The sequence below is a fragment of the Podarcis vaucheri genome (genome assembly GCF_965113315.1).
Source record: "Podarcis vaucheri genome assembly, chromosome: 4".
Lineage (NCBI taxonomy): Eukaryota > Metazoa > Chordata > Lepidosauria > Squamata > Lacertidae > Podarcis > Podarcis vaucheri.
The window spans coordinates 4,105,419-4,124,126 of NC_138762.1; the positions used below are offsets into that span (position 1 = coordinate 4,105,419).

Here is an 18,708-nt window from a genome sequence, read left to right on the forward strand (position 1 = left end):
AAACCAGGGCTTGCCCAGTAGCAGGAGCAAGCCAGAGAGAAACCAAAAACCCACTGGAGTTGATTCATGCTCATGTATCGGGACCTTTTCCACCAAGTGTCTCCCATAACAAGTATTGTTTAATACTAGTGGATGACTAGTTTTGGCTGGGTCTACCCACCAAAGCAAAAGTCTGAAGTTGCCCAAACTTTGAAGCTATGGGTAAGAAGGGCAGCTTGGCCAAAAGGTGTGCTCTATTCAGACAGACAGGGGAGAAGAATTTATGACACACTCCCTAAGAAACTGGTTGCGATCCCAAGGGATTAAACAGGCTTACCAACGTGGCAACTCCTCAGGAGAATAGAGTAGCAGAGCGTAGGGGAGGTGTCTTGCAGACACAGATGAAAGCATTGTTAGCAGATGCAAATCTTCCAATTCAATATTGGGCTGAGAGTATTAAGACAGCCAATTATATTGGAAATCGTTTTTGGTTAAGTGTATTAGATGACATACCATACAAGATTCTCTATAACAAAAGTCCCAGTTTGCAACATTTGAGAATCTTTGGGACAAAGGCATGGGTTGACATACCTGTAAAAAACCGAAGAAAGGGTCAAAAGAGGGCACAGCAGTTGCTTTTCTTGGGTATGAAAGCGGAACGAAAGTCTACAGGTTTGAAGACGATAAAAATATTTTGAGTTACAGTCGGTCAACCAGCTTTAAGGAACAAAGAAATTGGCCCAAGATACATGCAAACCTGCTGCCAGAAAAAGTTTTACTGCTGAGTGTACCTGATAAGGCAGTTGAAACAAAGCTAAGAATTGGCAGCACTTCCAGGAAAATTGAAAGGGAGGGGGTAAAGAATGAACATTTTTCTCCAGCTGCTCTTGTGGAGCAGGGGGAAAAAGAAAGTGCAACCGGTACAGGAGGAGGTAAATCTCCAGTCAATCCTTCCCAAAAGCAGCCCTGAAGGTAGCCCAGGGGGTGAGATTAATGAACCAAGGAGGTCTGAAAGAAGTAACAAAGGTCAGCCTCCAGTCCATTATGGGTTCCCTGTCACCATAAACCAGGTTTATGTAACGAGTCAGAAAAATTTGAAGAAGTGCAAGAGTTACCTACTATAGAGAGAGAGGCGTGGTTAAAGGCAATGCAGGCAGAGTATAACTCTCTGCTAAACAACAATGTGTTTGTACCTACAGAATTGCCTGAAGGTAAAAAGCCCATAAGCTGTAAGTGGGTTTTTTGAATGAAAAAGCTGGCTGATGGTAGTTTTCAAAGGAAAGCCAGGTTGGTCGCAATAATAATAATAATAATAATAATAATAATAATAATAATAATATAATAATAATAATAATAATTTATTTGCACCCCGCCCATCTGGCTGGGTTTCCCCAGCCACTCTGGGCGGCTTCCATAGAAACAAAAAAACCACTAAAATATCATCCATTAAAAACTTCCCTGATGTCTTCTGAATGTCAGGTAGTTGTTTATCGCTTTGACATCTGATGGGAGGGCGTTCCACAGGGCGGGCGCCACTACCGAGAAGGCCCTCTGCCTGGTTCCCTGTAGCTTTGCTTCTCGCAATGAGGGAACCACCAGAAGGCCCTCGGTGCTGGACCTCAGTGTCCGGGCAGAACGATGGGGGTGGAGACGCTCCTTCAGGTATACTGGGCCGAGGCCGTTTGGGGCTTTAAAGGTCAACACCAGCACTTTGAATTGTGCCCGGAAACGTACTGGGAGCCAATGTAGGTCTTTCAAGACCGGTGTTATGTGGTCTCGGCGGCCGCCCCCAGTCACCAGTCTAGCTGCCGCATTCTGGATTAGCTGTAGTTTCCGAGTCACCTTCAAAGGTAGCCCCACGTAGAGCGCATTGCAGTAGTCCAAGCGGGAGATAACTAGAGCATGCACCACTCTGGCAAGACAGTCCACGGGCAGGTAGGGTCTCAGCCTGCGTACCAGGTGGAGTTGGTAGACAGCTGCCCTGGATACAGAATTGACCTGCACCTCCATGGACAGCTGTGAGTCCAAAATGACTCCCAGGCTACGCACCTGGTCCTTCAGGGGCACAGTTACCCCATTCAGGACCAAGGAGTCCTCCACACCAGCCCACCCCCTGTCCCCCAAAAACAGTACTTCTGTCTTGTCAGGATTCAACTTCAATCCATTAGCCACCATCCATCCTCCAACCGCCTTCAGGCACTCACACAGGACCTTCACCGCCTTCACTGGTTCTGATTTGAAAGAAAGGTAGAGCTGGGTATCATCTGCATATTGATGGACACCCAGTCCAAACCCCCTGATGATCTCTCCCAGCAGCTTCATATAGATGTTAAAAAGCATGGGGGAGAGGACAGAACCCTGAGGCACCCCACAAGTGAGGGCCCAAGGGTCTGAACACTCATCCCCCACCACCACTTTCTGAACACGGCCCAGGAGGAAGGAGCGAAACCACTGTATAACAGTGCCCCCAGCTCCCAACCCCTCTAGACGGTCCAGAAGGATGTTATGGTCGATTGTATCAAAGGCCGCTGAGAGATCCAGCAGAACTAGGAAACAGCTCTCACCTTTGTCCCTAGCCCGCCAGAGATCATCAACCAGTGCGACCAAGGCAGTTTCAGTCCCATGATGAGGCCTGAACCCCAATTGGAAGGGATCCAAATGGTCCACATCCTCCAGGCGTGCCTGGAGTTGTTCAGCAACCACTCGCTCAATCACCTTGCCCAAGAATGGAAGATTTGAGACTGGGCGATAGTTGGCCATACTGGCCGGGTCTAAAGATGGTTTTTTAAGAAGCGGTTTAATGACCGCCTCTTTCAGCGGATCTGGGAATGTTCCCTCACAGAGGGAAGCATTCACCACCCCGCAGAGCCCATCGCCCAGCCCTTCCCGGCTTGCTTTTATTAGCCAGGATGGGCAAGGATCAAGGAGACAGGTGGTTGGTTTCACGCGTCCAAGCAGCCTGTCCACATCCTCGGGGGTAACGGATTGAAATTGATTCCATGCAACTTGACCAGACAGAGCTCTAGCACTCTCCCGCCCCAGCCCTGCTCCCACGGTGGTGTCTAGCTCCTTCTGAATATGAGTGATTTTATCTGCAAAAAACTGCAAAATCGTTGCAGGAGATCTTGGGGTCTTTACAAGGCCCCGGTGGTAAAGGTGGTTCCATTAAATTGCGGACCACCTGAAAGAGTCTCCTGCTACTATTTTCTGCAGATGCAATAGAGGCGGTCAAGAAAGTCTTCTTTGCCGTCGCTATCGCCACTTGGTAGGCTCGACGTTGAGCTCTAACCTGTGTCCGGTCAGATTCGGAGTGAGTTTTCTGCCACCAACGCTCTAGCCATCTCAGCGATTGTTTCATCGCCCTCAGCTCCGAAGAAAACCACGGGGCTGTCCGGGCTCCATGCAATCGGACAGGGCGCTTGGGAGCCAGACAGTCGATAGCCCTGGTTAACTCCGCATTCCAGCGGGCCACCAGGGAATCAGCTGAAAGGCCATCAACATGGGATAAAGCATCCCCTACCACTCTCTGGAAACTATTTGGATCCATTAAGTGGTGGGGGCGGACCATCCGAATTGGTCCCACCTCCCTGCAGAGGGGAAGGGTCGCGGAGAAGTCCAGTTGCACCAGGAAGTGATCTGACCATGGCACTTCTTTGGTTTCACTTTTATTTAGTGTCAGATCACCCACGTCACTAGAGGTGAATACCAGGCCTAAGGCATGTCCATGACTATGAGTTGGGCCAAACTTATTCAGGGACAGCCCCATGGAGGCCATGCTTTCCACGAAGTCCCGAGCGGCCCCTTGTAAGGTCGTGTCGGCATGGATGTTAAAATCCCCTAGGACAACCAAATTAGGTTTCTCCAGGAGAACATCCGCCATGACCTGAAGCAGCTCGGACAGGGAATCCTTGGTGCAGCGGGGAGGTCGGTACACCAAAAGGAATCCTGTACTGCCCCTATTGCCCAACTTCCAGAACATGCACTCAGAAAACTGGGTCTTCCCAGTAGGATGCCTGATGCAAACTAATGACTTCCTAAAAATCACTGCAACCCCCCCTCCCCGCCCACAAGGCCTGGGTTGCTGTGCGTAAGAGAAACCTGGTGGGCAAGCGGCAGCAAGGACAGGCCCATCTGCTTTCTCCAACCAGGTCTCTGTCACACATGCTAGGTCAAATCAATGGGCTTTTCACAAAGGAAAATGATACATTATGATGAAGTGTTTGCCCCAACAGCAAATGCTGAAACAGTAAAATCAGTTTTAGCAATGTCAAGTCTGAGGGGGTTAAAAGTTAATCATTTTGATGTTGCCTCAGCGTATTTAAATGCTCCTATTGACGCCGAGGTGTATTTACAGCAAATACCAAGTTATGAGCTGGAAAAAGACAGCATGGTGTTAAAGCTGCAAAGGGCACTATATGGTTTATTTGTATTTTTATTTGTATTTTTATTTAATTTGAAACCTGCCACCTGACCAAATTCATGGATCCTCTCCAAGACTCTTGATATGCTACTCTTCAGATCTTCCACAGCAATCAGAAGGTCATCTGCAAAAGCTTTCAGTTTATATGCTTTACCATTATTCCTCTTATTGTCTCATCTGATCTGATATTCCTTGGCAATGTTTCTAACACTAAAATAAACAATAACGGTGACAGGGGACACCCTTGTATTGTCCCCTTTGTTATTTTACATTTTTCAGTCATCACATTATTGACAATCAACATAGCCTGTTGGTCTGAATAAATTGCCTCAATACCTCTACCAAATGCCTCTCCAAAGTTCATCATTTCTATCTTTTTTTCATAAATGACCATGAGACATTGTCAAATGCCTTCTCTGCATCGATAAACATCAATGCAGCTTGTTTTTCATTCCTGGCCCCCAGATATCCTATAATATCAATTATATTCCTTAAGTTGTCCTTCACCTGGTGGCTTGGTAAAAAACCAGCCTGTTCATGATGAATTGCCATATTTTTCACTCTATAACACGCACCTGACCATAACACGCATATAGTTTTTAGAGGAGGAAAACAAGAAAAAAATATTCTAAACGAAACAGTGGATGTATGATTTTTGTGGTTCATGCTGTGGCCACAGACGTGATCTGACAGTGAGTTTGGGGTAGCCCAATGCAAAAATCCTAAGGATCCATGCTTTGTAACCACGTTTTTGCGCCATTGCAGCCCCATGAAACAGTGTGTGTGTGTGTGTGTGTGTGTGTGTGTGTGTGTGTGTGTGTGTTTTGGTGCAGGCTGTAGCCATGGATATGCTATGTGATCTGATGGTGAACTTGGGGTGACCCAGTGCAAAAATCCTGAGGATCCATGTGGATCCGTGCTTTGTAACCATGTTTTAAGTGGGGAGGGAAGGAAAAGCATTCAAGGGACAAGGAGCACGCGTGGGGTGTGTGGAGAAGGATGCGGCTAATAATGCAGGCGAGGGGTCTAAGGGGAAAAGGAACACACATGGGGTGTGTAGAGAAGGATGCTGCTAATAATGCAGGAGAGGGGTTTAAGGGAAGAAGGAACACGCGTGGGGTGTGTGGAGAAGGATGCGGCTAATAATGCAGGCGAGGGGTCTATGGAGAGAAGGAACACGCATGGGGTTGTGGAGAAGGATGCTGCTAATGATGCAGAAGAGGGGTTTAAGGGGAGAAGGAGCTTGCGTGGGGTGTGTGGAAAAGGAGCTTTTCGGTGAGCTGAGCGGGGAGGGAAAGAGCACTGTTGCTTTAAAGGAGCCAACCGGACAGCAGCCACTTAAGCAGTGTAAGCAGCTCCTTTCCTCTCCCGCTTTGCTCCTTCTCTCCCTCTTTGCTGCCCGTCCTGCTCAGCGGATCAGCTGAGACGCTGGGAGAACCGTAATTTCCCCCTCTCCCTCATCCCGGGCCCTCCTGTCCCCAGCAGCCTTTTTAAAAACTTTTTTATTGGTTTTCACTGCGCTCGTGGCTCAGAGCCCTCCTGTGCCCTGCCATCCCTTTGCAGCCTCATTGCTCCGTTTAGAGAGCGCACGGACCTTTGCTAGCTGAGGCTGCAGCAGCTGTTGCTGGCTATGCGGCGCTTTTTCCGGCTCGCTATGGCTCCCGTCTGTCCCTCCTCCCGTGTAAGCGGCTGCTGCCCACTTTGCTGCCATGGCTCTCCTTTCCTCCCTCCTCCCCGGCTCCTTCCCCTCCTCCTGGCTGTAAAGCAAGCAAAGCTAGAGCCGTGCAAAGCCCTGCAAGCGGCTCCTGCTTTGCTTGACTGACGGCAGCCATGGCTCCGGTCGAGTGCATTCGCTCCGTAACACGCACAAGCATTTCCCCTTACTTTCTAGGAGCAAAAAAGTGTGTGTTTTGGAGCGAAAATTACAGTAAATCCTTTAACACCCATTGCAAATAATTCATAATCATTATTTAATAGAGACATCGGCCTGCTCTGGGATCAATGTGATATAGGCCTCTGTCCAAGACTCTCGTACTTTCCCAATATTTAAAATCTCATTCATTACATCTTTAAGCGGTTGTACCACATACTCTTGTAGATTTCTGGGAAATCTCTAAAGCTCCTGAGCAAGGTCCTGAAGTTCTGCTCCAGATCTTGTTGGGATCTTCTGTGTGCTCCTCTCTTTCATAAGGGTAGACAAAGGAGATGTGCCCAGATGGGGGAGAAATTTGATTCTGTTCACATTTAAAAGTGGAGTTACTACTACAAGCACACTAAATGCACAACGTTTGTGGGGAAAGGGTTACAGAAAATCCAGTTGTCTGATGGGATCTATATGAAGTTAGCTGTGTCTCTGCAAACCATACAAATCTTGACTTTTGCGCCAAAACAGGCTAACTTCATTGTGTCAGGGTGAAGACAGTATGAATGAGTAAGCACATTAGATCGGCAGAAAGGGAGCCATTTAATAAGAAATGGAAATGGGAAGCAGACACAGAGGCTTCTGGAGGAGATATGGTTCAACCCATCCCCAATTTTAAACCACTTTATCAAACAATTATCCTTCTGTGATAAAAGGCATTTCAAAATAAATATCAACCCCTACTTTTTCTAAACCAGAAAATGTTGCATAACCTCTGTCGAATCTGCTGGGTCTTCATGCTATACACAACAGGATTGAGAAGTGGAGGGACCGTAACAAAAATGTTGGCCATCAGCATGTGGATAATGGGGGAAAGGTGTCTCCCAAATCGATGTGCCATACTGATGCCAATCATTGGCACATAGAAAATCAAAATGGCAGCAATGTGGGCCACACAGGTGTTCAAAGCCTTCAGACACTCTTTTCGGGATGCAATGCTCAAAACAGTCTTCAGAATCAGGACATATGATACAAGAATGATGAATACATCCAAGCCTAAAGTGGAAACAATTGCTATCAAACCATATAAAACATTGACTCTTGTGTCTGCACAGGCTAACTTCATGGCATCTTGGTGGAGACAGTAGGAATGAGAAAGGACATTGGATCGGCAGAAAGGGAGCTTTGAAAGAAGAATAGCAGGTGGGAAACAGATACAGAAACTTCTGGAAAAGACAGCTATGCCTATTTTTGCAATTAATGTATTTGGGAGACGTGATCTGTATCTCAGTGGATCACGGATGGCAACCAAGCGGTCAAAAGCCATTGCCACAAGAATGCCAGACTCTGCCCATTGGAAGGAATGGATAAAGAACATCTGGCTGATGCAGGCATTGAATGAGATTTCTAATAATAATAATAAATTTTATTTATATCCCGCCCTCCCCAGCCGAAGCCGGGCTCAGGGCGGCTAACAACAATAAAACAGTACAAAGGTACAACATAAACAACATTCTAAAATCATTCATTATAAAAATTAATTAATTCAAGCCACTAGCAACCATTGGGCCAGAGCTCTGCGAAGATTGCCGAGGGAGGGAGTCAGGCTGTGCCCTGGCCAAAGGCCTGGTGGAACAGCTCTGTCTTGCAGGCCCTGCGGAAGGATGTCAAGTCCCGCAGGGCCCTGGTCTCTTGTGACAGAGTGTTCCACCAGATCGGAGCCACAGCCGAAAAAGCCCTGGCTCTAGTTGAGGCCAGCCTAACTTCTCTGTGGCCTGGGACCTTCAAGATGTTTTTATTTGAAGACCGTAGGTTTCTCTGTGGGGCATACCAGGAGAGGCGGTCCCGTAGGTACGAGGGTCCTAGGCCATATAGGGCTTTAAAGGTTAAAACCAGCACCTTAAACCTGATCCTGTACTCCACCGGGAGCCAGTGCAGCTGGTATAGCACCGGGTGAATGTGATCTCGCAGCGAAGACCTCGTAAGGAGTCTCGCTGCAGCATTCTGCACCCGCTGGAGTTTCTGGGTCAGTCTCAAGGGCAGCCCCACGTAGAGCGAGTTACAATAATCCAGTCTGGAGGTGACCGTCGCGTGGATCACAGTGGCTAGGTCAGGGCGAGAGAGGTAAGGAGCCAACTGCTTAGCTTGGCGGAGATGGAAAAATGCCGCCTTTGTTATAGCTGCAATCTGCGCCTCCATGGAAAGGGAGGTGTCGAAGATTACACCCAAACTCTTAACGGACGGTGCTGGCACTAATTGCGCCCCCGCAAGAGATGGGAGTTGCCCCCCCAATCCCATATCGCCCCGTCCCAGCCACAGGACCTCTGTCTTCGAAGGATTTAGCTTCAACCGGCTCCCACGTAACCATCCAGCCACAGCTTCCAAACATCTGGTCAGTGTGTCTGGGGCCGAGTCAGGATGGCCATCCATCAACAGATAGAGTTGGGTGTCATCGGCATACTGATGACAACCCAGCCCAAAACTCCGAACAAGCTGGGCGAGGGGGCGCATAAAGATGTTGAAAAGCATCGGGGAGAGTATCGCGCCCTGAGGTACTCCACACACCAAGGAGTGGCGCGATGACAATTCCCCCCCAAGCGCCACCCTCTGTCCCCGACCAGAGAGAAACGAGCGCAGCCATTGAAGGACTGTGCCCTGGATCCCCACGTCGGTAAGGCGGTGGTCCAAAAGTTCGTGATCGACCATGTCGAAAGCTGCTGATAGATCTAAAAGAATCAGCAGCCCTGACCCGCCTCGATCCAGCTGTCTACGAAGGTCATCTGTTAGGGCGACCAGAGCCGTCTCGGTCCCATGACCAGCGCGGAAGCCAGACTGGAATGGATCCAGAGCCAATGTTTCATCCAGAAACCCACCAAGCTGTTCAGCAACCGCTCTCTCAATCACCTTACCCAGGAACGGAAGATTCGAAACCGGGCGGTAATTGGATAGATCTAAAGGATCTAATGATGTTTTCTTTAAGAGCGGGCGCACCACTGCCTCCTTCAGTTCCCCTGGGAATGTCCCCGTGCCAAGGGACAAATTGATGATATTCCCCAGGAGGGCCCGCACCTCGTCTGGACACGCTCTAATCAGCCAAGACGGGCACGGGTCGAGAGGACAAGTGGTGGGCTTTCCAGCTCGGAGGAGTCTGTCCACATCGGCTGGGGATATCTGGTCGAAGTGGTCCAATACTGGACCCGAGGACAGTCGAGGGGCCTCCAGTTCCTTTATTGTATCCAAATTGGCAGGGAGGTCATGGCAGAGCAACAAGACCTTCTCCGCAAAAAAGCTCGCAAATGCCTCACAGCCGTGTGTCAATTTGTTATTTAAATTTGGCTGTCCCTCAAGGGACGTTAAAGACCTGATTATGCTAAATAATTGCGCTGGGCGAGAGCTAGCGGATGCAATGGAGGCCGAGAAGTATGACTTCTTAGCAGCCTTCACCGCCATCTCGTAGGTTTTCATAAAAGCCCTATAAGATGTTCTTGAGGCTCCGTCACGGGCACCCCGCCATACTCGCTCTAGCCGTCTGAGGTCCCGCTTCATTTTCCGAAGCTCCTCGGTAAACCAGGGAGCCCGGTTTCTGCGGGGTCGCAGAGGGCGCTTAGGTGCGATCTCATCGATGGCTGCCTGGAGCTGGGCATTCCAGCCCTCAACAAGCTCAGTCAATGAGTCGCCAGGGGGAGCAAGGTCCCGCAAGGCTTGGCGGAATCTCTCGGGGTCCATCAGCCTCTGCGGGCGAGCCCAAATTGGCTCGCCACCTAAGCAGGGTGGGGGTGGAAAGTCAATCCTGGCTTTCAGAGCGTAGTGATCAGACCATGGCACCTTCGTCGGAGGAGACATGATCACATCTATACCGACGCCAAAGATCAAATCCAGCGTGTGGCCTGCTTGATGTGTGGGGCCCGAAACAAACTGGGAGAGCCCTAGTGTCGCCATGGAAGACACCAGGTCCAGAGCCTGTGAGGAGGGAGTGGCATCGGCATGGATGTTGAAGTCCCCCAATACCAATAGGTTAGGGAACTCCAAGGCCCAGCTGGCCACCGCCTCCAGCAGGCCTGACAGGGTGGCTGCTGGTGCGCTAGGTGGCCGGTACACCAGCCAGACAGCCAAGCTCTCCTCGGAGCCCCACACTAGGCCAACACATTCAATGCCGGGGATCGATGGCGATGGTAGAGCCCTGAAAGGACAATCTTCCCGGATTAATAATGCCACCCCTCCCCCCCGGCCCACAGTCCGCGACTGGTGGAGGACAGAGAAACCCGGGGGCGCCATCTCTCGTAAGGTAACTGTTGCCCCTTCGCGCACCCAGGTCTCCGTCACACAAGCCAGGTCGACCCCCTGCGAGATAAAGAAATCTCGCAGGGTGGCGGTTTTATTGCCTATAGACCTGGCATTGCACAGCACCAGTGACGGAGGTGAGTAATCCTTGCTCACCCTACCCTCGTCCCTCGGGATGGGGCGCAGATTGGAGTCAAACCAATAGACACCAATAGACACTTCTCTGGAGTCAAACCAATAGACACCCAGCATTGTTGGCATGGTGGACATGCACAGGGCCAGATCAGAGCAGGCGAGCAGGCAAAGGAAGAAGTACATGGGCTCATGGAGGCTTTGGTCAATCTTGATGACATAGAGGATAGTGATGTTCCCAAGCAGGGTCAGGGCGTAGAGCACAAACAGTGGGAAGGCCGCCCAAGAGTTCTTTTCCTGCATCCCAGGGATGCCAATCAGGACAAAGGTTTGGTGGCTCACAAGGCTGCTGTTGAAACTGGTGAAGGAGGACATCATTCCCCAACTGTTGTGGTAGAAAGATTCTAAGGAGTAACAAAATTGATCTGAACGTTAGAGATTCTGATATCCTGCTTCAGAAACAGAACAACATCAGAAATGTTGTTATTAGAGCCTCCATTCAAAGAAGGAGAAACAGTCCTAAAATCAGTGCTAAATTCTCCTTTTATGATGGTCAACTAAGAACCCTATTTTTAATGTTTGAAGTTTTATTCTGCTTTTAGTCCTCTGTTGGGGACCGCCCAGAGTGGCTGGGGAAACTCAGCCAGATGGGCGGGATATAAATAATAAAAGTACAGTATCAACATCATCATTATCATCATCAATCTCAGTCCTCAACAGTCTCCCAACTCCAACCAGTTCATCTCTTTTATTATTTAAAGCTTCCAAACCTGTTTGCTTGCTTTTGTCAAGGTTGTGCTGGCTTTTGTGGCCTTGGGAAATTCATTGTTTCTCAATTTCTCATCTGCAGATTTGGAATAACAACCACAGTGTAACTGCTGACATAGAAATGATATATCCAAATGACTAAATGTATAGCAGCATGAGGAATAGGGGGTGGGGCAAGTCTCATCCCACCTTCTCCTGCTCCCCCTTTAAAGAACAGGTTGGGCAGCCATCTGTCATGGATGCTTTGGCTGCCATTCCTTCACCCTTGAGGTTCCTCCCAAATCTACAAGTCTATGATCCCTCTTCTGAGAAGTCCACCTTGAAACTGAAACACCCACTGAGAGAAAGGAATGTGACCAGATATGACCAGAGGCTGGAATCGGGGGGCGGGGGCAGATAATGACTGATTTTATAATTGTGTACATAAAACAAAAATGTACAAATGAGTAGAAATGAATATTAAGAATGGATGAAGGAAGAAAAACTAGGATACCAGGATGACATACCTTTAGGCACCAGGTGAAAATGTTCCTCTAACACCAGGCTTCTGGGTGGTTGAACAATCTCTGGTCTTTTAAACATTTGTGGGAGCGGAGCCTTTGGTTTGCTTTTATGTTTTGGTTATGCATTTTGCCTTATTTTGTAATGTTATGTTGTGACGCTCCCTCTGATGTTGGGTGAAGAGCAGTAAACAAATAGAATAGATAAAAATAGTAATTATGATGATCTGGGAAAATAAGATGTGAAACAATCTGCATGAGGAAAAGTGGCTAAAACCTGCAAGACTTAGAACATGCAAGCGTAAAAGTAAAACAGAATAAAATGAAGTATTACTCAAAGCTGTCCATAGTCCGAAGCCTAGAAAAAGCCGCCTCTATTCATACCTCCGTCATAAGATGGGCCTGTTGCGACAAGAGAGAAGCAAGATCTTCTCAAAGGAATAACAAAGGGCCCCCCTAGATGACCAATTTATTGAGGATTCATCTTGAGTTGCTTGTGCAAATCTGACAGAGAGGTTAGTGACTGCATTTTCATTCTGCTTGGTTTGTGAGGTGGTTATAAGAGAATGCATATTTATCCTGCCTTCATCCTGATTTGCATTCAGAGCCCTTGCTCATCTATCAGTCACTCATTTGTTCATCCTGCACTTTTCAAGACATTTCCCTGTCACTTTTCAAATTGCAAACAGTCTGTTTTTTAAATAAATATATATAAGAAACAGATTTGTTGTTCTAGGGTGATAGAGCACTCCCACTTTAAAAGTGTAAACTGAAAATTCTGGTGCGTGATTGAACGACTCACCTGAAAATATTGGTGGTCTGGAGATGCCCAATGATAACTCAGAGCAACAGAAAATGTCTGTGGGAAAGATGGAGCAGAAAGATTTAATCCAGTATAAAATTATATTGAAAGGCAGGGAGAATTTCTCCCAGGCCCTGTTTGAAGTGCATGTACTGGCGTGTTCTGCTTGATATAGGTTGGGAATAAGATAACCTGAATGATCAACTCACCCTCATATATGTAGACTGGGACCTCCTGCAGATACCATCTTAGCAAGATGTGGGATCTGCACAATGAAGGAAGCGGACCTCTGGAATTGCCTCCTGAATGGGACCCAGTGTCCCTTTGGAATGGCCTGTTCTTCAATATGAGACAGCGCCGCCTCTGTTGCAATTTGGGCACCTACTGAAGACCCTCCTCTTCAGTCCCAGTAGGCACCTGCACTTTTAGAGTGTTTGTATAAATGAATTTGTTCCTAAATCTCTGTATGGTTTTTATATTGGAATCATTTGGAATTTCTAAACATATGGAACTGTTTTCAACAGTGTCGTCCCCCCCAACTTTCTTGCATATTTCAGCTTTCTTTGTATACTTTCTGGTGGCAACCTTCCCTGGGACTAAGTTGTGAAGGACAGGGAAGAAATCAAATAGATCATAGAATTATAGAATCATAGAATCATAGAGTTGGAAGAGACCACAAGGGCCATCGAGTCCAACCCCCTGCCAAGCAGGAAACACCATCCGAGCACTCCTGACATATGGTTGTCAAGCCTCTGCTTAAAGACCTCCAAAATAAGAGACTCCACCACACTCCTTGGCAGCAAATTCCACTGGCGAACAGCTCTTACTGTCAGGAAGTTCTTCCGAATGTTTAGGTGGAATCTTCTTTCTCGTAGTTTGGATCCATTGCTCCGTGTCCGCTTCTCTGGAGCAGCAGAAAACAACCTTTCTCCCTCCTCTATGTGACATCCTTTTATATATTTGAACATGGCTATCATATCACCCCTTAACCTCCTCTTCTCCAGGCTAAACATGCCCAGCTCCCTTAGCCGTTCCTCATAAGGCATCGTTTCCAGGCCTTTGACCATTTTGGTTGCCCTCCTCTGGACACGTTCCAGTTTGTCAGTGTCCTTCTTGAATTGTGGTGCCCAGAACTGGACACAGTACTCCAGGTGTGGTCTGACCAGAGCAGAATACAGTGGCACTATTACTTCCCTTGATCTAGATGCTATACTCCTATTGATGCAGCCCAGAATTGCATTGGCTTTTTTAGCTGCTGCATCACACTGTTGGCTCATGTCAAGTTTGTGGTCAACCAAGACTCCTAGATCCTTTTCACATGTACTGCTCTCAAGCCAGGTGTCCCCCATCTTGTATTTGTGCCTCTAATTTTTTTTGCCCAAGTGCAATACTTTACATTTCTCCCTGTTAAAATTCATCTTGTTTGTTTTTGCCCAGTTCTCTAATCTGTCAAGGTCGTTTTGAAGTGTGATCCTGTCCTCTGGGGTGTTAGCCACCCCTCCCAGTTTGGTGTCATCTGCAAATTTGATCAGGATGCCCTTGAGTCCATCATCCAAGTCGTTGATAAAGATGTTGAATAAGACCGGGCCCAAGACAGAACCCTGTGGCACCCCACTAGTCACTCTTCTCCAGGATGAAGAGGAACCATTGATGAGCACCCTTTGGGTTCGGTCAGTCAGCCAGTTACAAATCCACTGAGTGGTAGCATAGTCAAGACCGCATTTTACCAGCTTCTTTACAAGAATATCATGGGGCATCTTGTCAAATGCCTTGCTGAAATCAAGGTAGGCTACATCCACTGCGTTCCCTTCATCTACCAGGCTTGTAATTCTGTCAAAAAACGAGATCAGGTTAGTCTGACATGACTTATTTTTCAGAAATCCATGCTGACTATTGGTGACCACAGCATTCCTTTCTAGGTGATCACAGACTGTTTGCTTAATGATTTGCTCCAGAATCTTCCCTGGTATTGATGTCAGACTGACTGGGCAGTAATTATTTGGGTCCTCTCTTTTCCCCTTTTTGAAAATAGGGACAACATTTGCCCTCCTCCAGTCTGCCGGGACTTCGCCTGTTCTCCAGGAATTCTCAAAGATGTCAGTGTTTGTAAAAAAGCAAAAAAAAGAAGGAAAGGGTTCTGACCTCCCTTTGCTCTTCAGCCTGGTCCTCGGACCCTTGTCTGCATAAAAGAGTCCACGAGAATATCCTTGCAGAGTTTTATTAAAAGTCTTTGTGCAAAACACGACTGAATAACTATACACACCAGCACCAACCAACCCAAACACCAGCCACAGCCCAAACTAACATTTCTCACTTATATATACAACTTGGTGCAGACAGCTGAGTCATGCTGACCCAGCTTTATTCGCATTAAAGAAACAGCGGCCATTTTAGCCGTGACACCCCTTCTGTTTCTTAAATGCGAAAAACCCCAACAGAAACAATACATTACAACAATACATTATATACATAAACCCAGTTTTGTCAGCAATTCATTATGGCATGTTGCTGGCAAAGGCTTGGTAAACAAATCAGCAATATTATCTTGTGACTGACAATACTCCAGTTTGATTACCCCATTCTGTACACAATCTCTCACATTCGCATGACGGATAGCAATATGTTTTGATGCGGATTTCATTATTTCCGAGCCCGCTAATGCAATGCACGATTGGCTATCTTCATACACTTGGATAGGCAAATCTACTTTACAATCTAGATCTTTTAGTATCTGTATAAACCACATGATTTCATTGCATGCTAGCGACAGGCTCCCATATTCTGCCTCACAGGATGAGGTCGCAACAAATCCTTGTTTCTTCGACCTCCATCCAATTATGGAATTGGCAAACATCATAACCATTCCACTTGTAGATTTTCTGGTAGCTACACAGCTTCCCCAGTCCGCATCAACAAATACTTCTAGTTTTTCATCTTGTGTACTAGATATCTTTAAACATACATTTAACGTCCCCTTTAGATATCTGATAAGCCTTTTCAAAGCACACCAATCGGCAGTACTGGGTTTAGATACACGTTGGCTCAGAACATTTGTAGCACATGCAATGTCTGGCCTTGACCACTGGCTTAAATACAACAGTGATCCTATTTTTGAGTGATACAACTCAGGCTGATCAAATTCATCATCACACAGTGTCTTTGGGAAATCTGGTGTCATGGGAGTCTGAACTGGCTTGCAGTTTTCCATACCAAACTGCTCTATTAAATGAAGAATTTTCTCTTTCTGGCTCAATAGGAAGCTCCCATCTGCTTCCTGCCTTACTTCTACTCGCAAGTAATTGCTTACAGGCCCTAAGGCTTTAAGCTTAAACCTCTTTTCTAGTTGACTTGTGAGCTTCTGGATCTCATCTGTGGAACTCCCTGCCACAAGCAAATCATCAACAAAGACTAAGAGCATTAGATATTTGTTGCCTGTCCCCTTGGTGTACAGGCATGGATCAGCCACACTCCTTTTAAAACCAAGTTTTACAAGGGCTTCATTTAAACACTGGTTCCAACACCTTCCACTTTGTTTGAGACCGTAAACAGCCTTTCTCAAACGCCAGACTGCACCATTCTCCTCTTCGAACCCAGGGGGTTGTCTCATTAACACTTCATGGTCTAAATTTGCATGCAGATATGCAGCATCAACACCAAAATGGTGCACTGCTAGTTGTCTTACAGCAGCAATGGAAAGCATTAAACGAAAAGTTTCACTCTTTACCGTGGGAGAAAACACTTCATCATAACTCTCCCCTTTAATCTGAGTGAACCCTCTGGCTACTAATCTGGCTCGAAAACGTGGTTCCCCAGATGCAAGGGTCTTCCTTTTATAAACCCACTTGCATGACACCACTCTGCCACCAGGTGGCGGCATTATGACCTCAAACACTTTGTTATGTTTAAAAGAGTCCATTTCTTCTTTCATAGCTTGTTCCCACAAAGCACGTCCCCCAGGGGGTAAGTCTAAGACTTCGTTATAACTTTGTGGTTCTACACAACTCACATTGCATACTCTCACTCCTCCTAGGGTCAAACGCTGAGGAGGTACACCCTTGTTTGAATGCTGGGAGCGCCTAGGCACAACTACTTCTTCTCCCCCCCCTTATCTCTGGCTCTTCTTCCTCTTGCTCTAGAGAAGAAGTATTATCTATTGCCACATCTTTTGGGGAAATCTGTGCCTCCTCCTCATTCTGCTCCTGTGTTGCCAATGGCTGAGAAGAAGCCTCTTCTCTTACTTGCAGGGGCAGTAGGCAATCAGGGTTGGCATGGATCGCAGTCCATCTGTCCTGGTCAGCGAAGTCTGCACTTCGTGACAGAACCACGCGTCCTGGGCGTAAATTGAAACGCCACCCTTTGCCATAGGACTGATATCCCACAAACCGCAGTTTCTGTGCTCTAGCACCCCCTTTCTGGCGCTGAGCTTTGGGAATGTTTACATGTGCCCAAGAACCCCAATTATGGAGCATTGTCCACTCTGGTTCTTTACCAAACAACACACGATATGGTATATCTTTTATAGAGTTAGACCAGGTTCTATTAATCAAAAAGTTCGCGGTCAGAAAAGCCTCGCCCCACAGCCTATGGTTGTGACCCAATCCTGCATCCACTAGCAGGCAGTCCTTTACTGACTGTATCACAGCCCCACGTCTTTCACACAGACCATTTTCAGCAGGGCTATAAGGGTTAGTCAAACGGTGAGTGATCCCCTTATGTCGCAACCATGCCCCAAATTGTTTGTTCAGAAATTCTCTGCCCCTATCTGTTTGCAGCTGCACAACAGGCCGAGCGAAGAGCTTTTCAGCTTGGGCAACCCATTCTCTGAATGTGGGGAAACACTCAGACTTCTGCTTTAACAAAAACAGCCAACTAAAACGTGATTTGTCATCTATTACCAGAAAAGCATATCTGGCGCCCCCTTCAGTCTTCTGTGGAAAAGGGCCTATCACGTCACAATGGACAAGTTCTAAAACCTCTTTAGATACCCTGTCGCTTTTAGAAGCCACAGGCTTCCTCTTAGATTTGGCCATTTTACATACATTGCAATCTAGGAAGCAGTTACAGCTATTTACTTTTAGGTTCTTGCACACCTTTTGCATTTCTGAAAGCACACGGAAATTGGCGTGACCCAGTTTTCTGTGCAGTTGATGTACACACCCCTTATGAACTGGCAAATTATCCTGAACCACCTGGGCTGCTTTAACAGGCTTGTCCTGCATTACATATAACCCATTTTCCAACTTTGCATGGCCACATACCTGAGTTCCATTCTTTATCAGACAGCCATCCTGCGTGAACTTAACACTATACCCTGCATTAATCAAACAGCTTACAGACAGTAAACAATAGTCCAAACTGCTGACAAACAGAGTCTCTGGTAGAGTAGTGTTCAAGCACTGCAGGAAACATGTTCCCTGGCCATCAATCTTGCTTCTACGACCATCAGCAAGATAAATTGAGTCCTTTCCATCAGCTGGCTTCTCCAGGGTCTTAAAGTCCTCCCGACTATTGGAGATAATCCTGCTGCTGCCAGAGTCCAGCAACCATGTTCCTCGAGGTATCTTCCTCTCCTCCCGAGAAAATGCAGACACAAACTGAGCAGAACGCGTGTTCTTCTTCCCTGAAGAGAACCCCTTCTGCTTACGTTTCTGCGTCGATTGCTGTCTCTGCTCCATGTCGTCTCCTGGAAGTCTTGCCCTGCATTGACGTTGGAGATGCCCGGGTTGGTTACATCTATAGCACCTCCTCACCGCCATGGCCAAGTCCAAACCCTGGCGTTGCTCCATTGGCAGATTCTGCTGCTGGCCCCCTCAACTGTAACTCCTCCGTTCTTGGAGTTCAGCCTGTCTATCTGACCTTCTTTCTGCTTCTTCAGTCAATCTGCCAACCACATACTCAAGGGTCAGATCTCGGGGACGCATACTCTCCATGCTGTTAATTACGGGCAACCAGCTTTCAGGCAAAC

General features: G+C 47.3%; 2 protein-coding genes across 3 annotated transcripts in view; both read right to left on the minus strand.

The window, feature by feature from the left end:
• Positions 1-18,708, minus strand: part of LOC309530363 (uncharacterized protein) — a 215,866-nt gene that overhangs the window by 69,870 nt on the left and 127,288 nt on the right. The window lies entirely within an intron of this gene.
• Positions 6,994-11,051, minus strand: LOC309530517 (olfactory receptor 51H1-like; the record flags this gene model as incomplete). The annotated part of the gene is made up of 2 exons (XM_082219542.1): positions 6,994-7,667; positions 10,751-11,051. The coding sequence occupies 2 exons, from the start codon at positions 11,049-11,051 to the stop codon at positions 6,994-6,996; spliced, it is 975 nt and encodes a 324-aa protein (XP_082075668.1).